General features: G+C 41.5%; 1 protein-coding gene across 2 annotated transcripts in view; it reads left to right on the top strand.

Moving 5' to 3' along the window:
* Positions 1-6,352, top strand: part of LOC143521361 (copine-9-like) — a 94,867-nt gene extending 88,515 nt beyond the window's left edge. For both annotated transcript variants that reach the window (XM_077014147.1, XM_077014146.1), the window contains 2 exons: positions 2,084-2,157; positions 2,409-6,352. In XM_077014147.1, coding sequence (XP_076870262.1) covers positions 2,084-2,157; positions 2,409-2,600 — 266 coding nt within the window. In that variant the 3' untranslated portion in view covers positions 2,601-6,352. The remainder of the gene's footprint in view (positions 1-2,083; positions 2,158-2,408) is intronic.
* The last annotated feature ends 2,390 nt before the right edge of the window (positions 6,353-8,742 follow it).

The following is an 8,742-nucleotide window of genomic DNA, read 5'->3' as shown; positions in this document are numbered from 1 at the left end:
TTACAGATAATGGTCCGAAAAAGAGAAAATATCCAGTGAGTGGCAGTTCTGTGGGCGCAAATGCTTTGTTGATGCCAGAGGTCAGAGGATAATGGCTAGACTGGTTTGAGTTGATAGAATGGCAACAGTAACTCAAAAAACCAGTCGTTACAACCGAGGCATGGAGAAGAGCATCTCTGAATGCACAACACGTAGAACCTTGATGTGGATGGGCTACAGCAGCAGAAAACCACACCAGGTTACACTCCTGTCAGCTAAGAACAGGAAACTGAGACTACAATTCGAACAGGTTCACCAATATTGAACAATTGAAGATTGGAAAAACGTTGCCTGGTCTGATGAGACATTTGGATGGATCAGAATTTTGTGTCAACAACATGAAAGCATGGACACATCCTGCCTTGTATCAGCTGTATCAATCCTGTAAAGCTGCTTTGTGACAACATGTGTTGTGAAAAGCACTATACAAATAAATTTTGATTTGATTTGATTTGATATCAACGGTTCAGGCTGCTGGTGGTGGTGCAATGGTGTGGAGGATATTTTCCTGGCAACTTTGGGCCCATTAGTACCAATTGAGCATCATGGTTTCTTGAACACGACAATAAGTTCACTGTACTGAAATTGCCTCCACAGTCACCAGATCTCAATCCAATAGAGCACCTTTGGGATGTGGTGGAACAGAAGATTCACATCATGGATGTGCAGCCGACAAATCTGCAGCAACTGCGTGATGCTATCATGTCAATATGGACCAGACTCTCTGAGGAATGTTTCCAGTACCTTGTTGAATCTGTGCCACAAGGGTTTAAGGCAGTTCTGAAGGCAAAAGGGGGTCCAACCCAGTACTAGCAAGGTGTACTTAATTAAGTGGCCGGTGAGTGTATATATATATATGAGAGAGAGAGAGAGAGAGAGAGAGAGAGACATTAAAAATGGTAAAAATTGTAGTGAAGTACTCGAAGTTTCCAGAGAAACTGGATGTTTCAGACAGAGATACAGAGATCCTTCATTAGCTGTGCAAGCAATGTGCCTTTTAATTAATTGGAGAAAGATCAGTTTATATATGAAAATGTGGATGCTTAAACCATACTATTCATTCTATAGGGTGCTAAAGGTTTAAGAGTGATTTAAAAAATAGAGCTGTATTGGGAGCATGTGGTTATGAATGTGTATGTAATCAGCTTGGGTTAATGTAAGAAATTAAATGACAGTTGAAAGATTTTTGACACTAAGACACAAGCATATCTAATTTTCCAATCTGAAACATTTGTCAATATACTGATTTGTATAAATGGGCTTGCACATATTAATGCTTATCACAAAATTAAATGGCATTTGATTTTCTTTTCTTTGAACTTCAAGAAAGGTCATTTTGACAGCATGGAAGCCAATTCCTTTACTGGTTGCTTCATTTCAGATTTCAAAATAAAAGCACCAGAACCCTGTGTAGAATACAAACACTGAACTCATGGTGCTCACAGCAGTCTTGATCGTCTCATTGACCTTGATGTCCCACCTTCCTGTCTTCCCCTGTCCCCTCATCCCGAGCCCTGTGCCCTGATCCCATTGTCCTCAGCTGCCATCTGTCCCTCCCTTCGCCTCTGTACCCCCCCCCCACGCCACACCCCTCTCACTCTCTCATTTACATACACACTGGGATCCATACCTATTCTCTCTCATGCACGCACACACACATGCCAAGGGCACACCAGATACACGCCAGACACACGCCAAGCACACGTCAAGCACATGTGCACTTGTAGTCTGCCCCCTGGTGTAGCTCAGCTCACGCTCAGGCCTTCCCCAAGGCTGAGCTCACAGACATCTGCCTCCAGCTTACACACACACACACACACACACACACACACACACACACACACACACACACACACACACACACACACACACACACACACACAGAGTCTCTCTCATTGTTAAAACCCTCCTCAACAACCAAGTACACAAGTACAAACGTCTTCCAGGTACAGCAACGTTATCCAGACAGTACGACGTGCATGAGAAAAAAAAAGAGACTGGTGCCATAATGTGAGGATCATACAGTGTGTTTTCTCTTCTGCAGCCATGGAAGAGTTAGATGGTGATGAGGTCAGAGTGTCCTCTAGAGGACGATTTGCTGAGAGAGACATTGTTCAGGTAACGGAAGTCTTACCTCTCTGTCATTTAAATTCTGCCAATCAACATACCAGCGCCATGTTAAGTTTCACTAACAGCCACAGTTTCACCTTCTCTGTATGTCTGGATCTCTCTCTCTCTCCTTTGCTCCTCTGTGCTCTCTCTCTCTCTCTCTCTCTCTCTCTCTCTCTCTCTCTCTCTCTCTCTCTCTCTCTCTCTCTCTCTCCCTCTCTCTCTCCTTTGTACTGTCCCTATCTCTTGATCATCATTAGTTTGTTCCGTTCCGGGACTACATCGACCGGTCTGGGAACCAGATTCTGAGCATGGCTCGGCTAGCTAAAGACGTCCTGGCCGAGATTCCCGAGCAGCTGCTGTCCTTCATGAAGAGCAAAGGGATCGAGCCTCGGCCCGCCCCCCCCACCTCCAGCACGCCCAGCAAGCTCCCCGTTAGCATGCACATCTGAGGGCTGGCCCAGGCAAGGCGCAGGGGAAGGCCTGGGGGGCAGGGGGTGCGTCCTTGGGGGCATATAACAAGCATAGGATCCCCCCACCCCCCCACAACTGACAGTGCTGCCAGCTTTTGTTTATGTGCATACATGTCATTCCCTCAAAGGACGAGTTTTATCTGTACTCTGTATGCTCTGTTCTTGAAAGAAACGGAACTGTAAGCAGATTCTCCGGCCGACATCTTGGCACTGATGTATGGACTGGAGAAAGGCTGGTTGAATCATCTTGAGATGCTGTGAACCCATCAAAAACGTAAAGGAGATTGCTGGTCTGATTCGAGCAGATTCTGCAGATACACAGAGGCAGGCAGTAACGAGGAAGAATGTGAGAGTAAGAGAACGAGTGCTTCAGGATGGGGTCAAGGGGCAGATGAGCTCATCTTCTCTTCTACATGCCGATGACCCAGGAACGCAAGGGTGTCGACTGCAGTCAACTGTAGGGATGATGTGAGCAGAAATAAAAGCAAACTTTCTATGAACCCAGAAAACAAGATGGACCTCCACCGACCTGACTGCTGTCATGCTGTTTGTGCTCTTTGTTGAATGAACGGTAAAACAATGAAGTCTGATATGTCTGTGGGTGTCTGTCTGAGGATATTCCTTATCCGCCGTAAATTTGAGGCCAAAAGTCTGTCAGGAAACCACAAAATTCTTCTCTAAAAAATGACAATCCTGCATCTCGATTAAGAGCAAGAAATTCCTGCCTCTTTAACAGTAAAACCAACAACAAAGTTAGTTCTCTGAAGGCTACTTTGACATGCTTGGATGCGTTTGACCGGCTTTCTCTGGCAGTATTGAATAATAGTAAGCGCGCTTCAAGAGGAGAGAGACAGGGAGAGACAGAGAGAGCTGCCTAGAAACCTTCCCATTTTCTACAGTGATAAGTTAGCCATCCATCCACACTGAACTTGCTTGTTTCCGGCATTCTTCCTGAATTCATGAACCTAATTCTCATCCATGATGCATTTCTCTCTACCACTACAATCCTCACCCTGGCGCTCATATATGCCCGAGACCTTTGCTTTGGGTTCGGGGTGGTGTCCTGTCATGGCCTAGCGGTTAGGGAACTGGTCTTGTGACCGGAGGGTCGCAGGTTCGATCCCCAGGCCATGACTGAGGTGCCCCTGAGCAAGGCCCTTAACCCTCAATTGCTCACTTGTATAAAAAAAAAAAAAATGAGATAAAAATGTAAGTCGCTCTGGATAAGGGCGTCTGCCAAATGCCATAAATGTAAATGTAAATGTCCTACATGCGCACTGCGACTGCATTATTGTTCACAAACTCCCCTTTCATGGTCTTCACTCTCTGATCCTCCCTTCGCCCTCTGATGAACTGATGTCGTTTGCTTGACATTTTAGAGCCTCCAGTTTGGGATTATCTGAGCAAATTCTGCTTCAGCTCTGTTCTTCCTTTCAGCCACAACCTGGCAGGCTTTAACAAGCTTTACCAGATGAATAATGTATTCCAGTGCTAGCACAGGAGGAACCCACCTGGCTGTACTACAGCCTGTGTCCTGCCCATTTACAGTCACAAGTAACTACAATAACATGCTTGACAAAACAGCACATAAATGCCAAATCAACAACACACTGAGCTACTACAAGGTCACCTTCACACTTAGTTTCACTTATTTACTTCTTCAAATGTATTGCTTAAAACCATAAGGAATTTTATCACAATTGGCACTTGGAAATGTAGCACAGGGCCATTACAGTAATTTTGAGAGACAGGGAATGTGCCTCTTTTCCTTTGCAAATGAATGCAAAGTGATTCTGCGCCTTCCCCAGCTCCATATCATCCTGACTCCTGCTCTAGTTGCATCTGACAGCCCCTGCCCCAAATCCGGAGCTAGCTCGGTCCTGGGCTCTTGGCGGGTGCTTTGTTGCTGGTTGTATTTACAGAGTGCCTGAGTATGAGGTGAACCTCATGCAGGGTGTTCCCACCAAGGCTCCCAGTGTCTCTCTTCCTCTACTACTGAAAGGAAACAGCCATTTTGGGGCAAGGTCACAAATGACATAAAGAGCATTATCTCTTTATTGGACCCTCTCTCTCCCCGTAGAGAAGATTATAAGAGCCTCTCTTTCCTCCGTCAGTTCCAGTCTCTCTGCCTCTACACATTTAATTAAAAGCGCAAAACTGGGAAAACTTCAGTGAGTTAAGGTTCATTAACTACATTTATTTGGGGGAGTCTATTAATGCTGATCTTGACTTGTTAATCCCCCTCTGGTACAAAACCTCTAATCATTCACTTTTGTAAACAAAGAATTTGCATCGGAATGAACAATGAGTAGACAGTGTGTGTATGTGTGTCTGAGTAAGGGGATTTGTAGCTATTGTATTGTACATGCTACAGCTTATGATATTGCATGACATTAACGGGGGACCATTCAGTGCTGGTTATTGTTATGTTTCAGTCTGACACAAGTGTTTATATATCTATAACTAGCAAACTGTATTGTTTTCTAGAACACTAGATTGTTCATGTATATTTTAGTCCATGATCTTTGTTGTGTACACTATATTCTGTGGAACTGCAGAATACTGGAGAATATGGCACAAAACACAATGTAGCTTGCTGCAAATAGACATATATTTCTCTGGGTGTTTTAGATCACAAATGAAATATCCGCCGTTTTGTTTGTGAGCGTATAGCTTAAGCGTGCGGCCCCGTGAGCGCTGCTGACAAATGCAGAGTAGAAATCTGCACTTGTGTGACACAGATTTTTACATTTTGCATGACTGTCGAAATGTGTGTTCAAATATGTGTGACACAGTAGGCCTTAGTCATTGTTCGTGAGCCTTGTCAGGACATATAACAAGCACAGAAACGCATCCTAAACGTGACTCTGTACAGGAATGTTTGAGGCGTGAGATCTTCCTCGCTAACACGTCCTCCTTTGATACTGGGCATGTTCTGTTCTGCAGTGTTATCCAGTGTTATCCGCCGTTATGCACAACACAACACATGCTCAACGTTTAACATTCACTATTGTCATTATTGCACTTTAGCTATGAGTTTGATACATTTTGTTTAAAACGACTATATTGTACAGTCATAATTTAAAAATGATGCTTTGTTCAGCTAGTGCAGTGACGGTCAACATCATGCTAATGGCTTATTTCTATGTGCCATATCTGGCCTGAGTTCAAATTATATCTCAGCATTGTAGCCTATATAACACCACCAAAGATAAATCGCCAACCCGTCCACTTTCACTCCCCTGTCTAGGCCCAAATGTGATGTGTATAGGGTTTGTTTGGGGAACAAAAGAAGTAGTATTTTTTGCTGTTAAATATATGCACACAAAATAATTTTGCTAAGATTCTGTTGTTTTCCTTTTGTAGATTTAGAACAACTGGTACTGCAGAAGAATGGGCAGTATTAAGTGACCATCATTCAAATGTATTGGCTTCATAGCATGTGAAGGTTTTTTGTATTGTTTTGTTAAAATATAACAAAAGATTATGAGCACTCCGCGTCCGTTCTTGTGCTTTCTTCTACGGGGGCCCTCTGGTGACATCCTTTCTTTAATTATGCAGCCTCGACTTGGTACGTCCTGTGAACGAAGGCTACGTGATGTCCTGACAGTGGTAGGAAAACTCATGGAGCAAAATATTTTCCAAATGTTTGATACCAAAAGGGTAAAAAAAATAACTGCAATCAATTATGTTTTCCTTCTGATTCAGCACAGCATAGGCGCTATGACACCTTTTTATACCATAATTTGTGCTTCAATAATTGAGTATGTGCTGTAATAAATGGTGAAAAGCCTATTGAAAACACAATGCTGTATTGTTTGCGTTTTACTGTCAAGTTCAATAGGTAAGGAAAAGTCACTTGCAGGTAAAATACCAAAGTATTTAATATCCAATGGGTTGAATCGATAACACAGGCAATGGTCAAAGTCCCAAACAGTAAGAAGAAGGATTAGGCAAAAGATGTAAAAAGGAAAAAATGAAAAAATATACAAAAGTAATACGAGGCTTAGTATTGCAAGGATAAAATGCAAACTTCTACTGCGTGCCACATATACAGAAACTCTACAAGAATTATTTAATTCACAGGTGTCATCAGTAATCAAGAGAGGAGGAGCATGTAGGTTCTGGGGAGCGTAGTCCGCCAAGGACGAATGTGTGACATTTACAAGCGTTTAATAACTGTAAATGCAGCATTTGCCTTTCCATAATGCATTGTATTATTTATGCTGCTTTTGTGCATTTCTATGGCCTAAAATGGCATTTTGTGGTAATGAGCTTCACCTGCCTCTTTTGACAGATAATAAATTTGAAACATTATTCCGCTATTCAGTGTTCAACAAGATCAGGCCAGGCCAATCCTGCTCAGACTTGGGGTATTTTCACACTTGGGTCATTTGTGCAGTTCAATTGGTTTCAGACCACTGAGTCACAGTTTCTTTATATATATATGTGTGTGTGTGTGTGTGTGTGTGTGTGTGTGTGTGTGTGTGTGTGTGTGTGTGTGTGTGTGTGTGTGCATGTCAAATTATCCCCTCTAAATGGACCTTAAAACAAATGTAGGTCACCTCCCGAGGCAGTCTCTGCCTGCTTCATTTGTGCTTCATATTACGGTCCGCTAGATTTGTGCAATGTGAAAACAAAGTGGCACCAGTCTGACTGGAAGTCCTCTTTAAAGTTCATTTCACACTGTGAACATAGAAATACCTGAAATATGGTTCTCTTTCTCGTTCACTTTAACAGAACTGAACTCGGTTCCAATATGTGTTTTTCTGTTTGTTGTTAGCAATGAACATTTTTAAACTATAAAAAAAACTATAAAAAAACAATATAAAATATGATGTGATGTCAAAGTGCCATCTAGAGGACATTTCATTTTAAAACAGTTGAATTATTATTAATCCACTCTGCAGGAATGGAACAAAAAATCTAAAAAAGGTTTCAAAAGTACAGTGAAATATTTACATTTAAATTAGATAACCAAATTATATTATTATAATAATCATTATTATTATTGTTATTGAGTAGTAATATGGTATTTATTAATGGTCTTGGATAAGTTAATTTATTATTGTTGAGTAAACTTATAGTAGTACCTCCAAACAAGGAATATACCCTTCAGTACGTTATTTTTTGGATTTCAAAGATTTTAATGCTAATGAAAGTGAGACACACTAAAGTGTTAGGTTGCATTTATATTTGTAGTTAGTCCTTTAGTCCTAAGCAAAGTAGAAAATGATTAATCTTGATTCACTTGGTGATAATACTGACATGTTTACCATCAAACCAAATATGTAAATAAAGTTATATGGATGTTTCATCCTGAGAAGCTTTTATTATATATATTTTGTGACAATAACTACAATAATGAACTAGAACTAAAGTAGAACAATGTTATTTACTGGGCTAAATAGGTTTTGGGGGTTGTTTATACTGTATGGGGTGGCAGTCTTACCTCTAGGAAACTCAGCATTAAGAAGATAAAGCAACTGCCCGAACTAATTTCCTGCAGGAAGCTGCATTAGCTGCATTTTGAATACAAGCATTTTGTTTTTCATCAAATATAGCACAAAAATACTAATTGGATCAAATATTATGACCTCCTCCGCGCTCCACGTTTACCTTCTGCACATTTTCACTCCCACATCTCGAGACCTTGTGTCCTGTGTTTGGTCCTTTTCGTGCCTTGTTGGTCTGCATTATGTATGAGCATCACAAAAGAATGTCTAAGAAGAAATTACATGTTCATCAAAAGACTAAATTTGTGATGCATTAGTTTGGCCTGCTCCTGTTTAACACCAATTGCTTGAGCAATCAAAACAGGGATGTAAAGTTTACTATGCTTGTGTGTGTGTGTGTGTGTGTGTGTGTGTGTGTGTGTGTGTGTGTGTGTGTGTGTGTGTGTGTGTGCTTCTGAGGGGTGTTTTACACCAAACCCAGTTGTTTCCACATAATCACGTGGTAAAATGTTTTAGCAACATAATTTATAATGAATAAAAACAAAAATGGCCTCGACTGCAGGCTCTAGTTACTAAATTGTGGCCAAGATCTCCCAGGCATTACCAGGCATCTCCAGATATTGACTATTCCCATTATCATTTCCCATATAAAAAAAATACATTGT

This window comes from Brachyhypopomus gauderio, chromosome 8 (assembly GCF_052324685.1).
Source record: "Brachyhypopomus gauderio isolate BG-103 chromosome 8, BGAUD_0.2, whole genome shotgun sequence".
NCBI lineage: Eukaryota > Metazoa > Chordata > Actinopteri > Gymnotiformes > Hypopomidae > Brachyhypopomus > Brachyhypopomus gauderio.
This window is presented reverse-complemented; position numbering and strand designations above follow the sequence as displayed.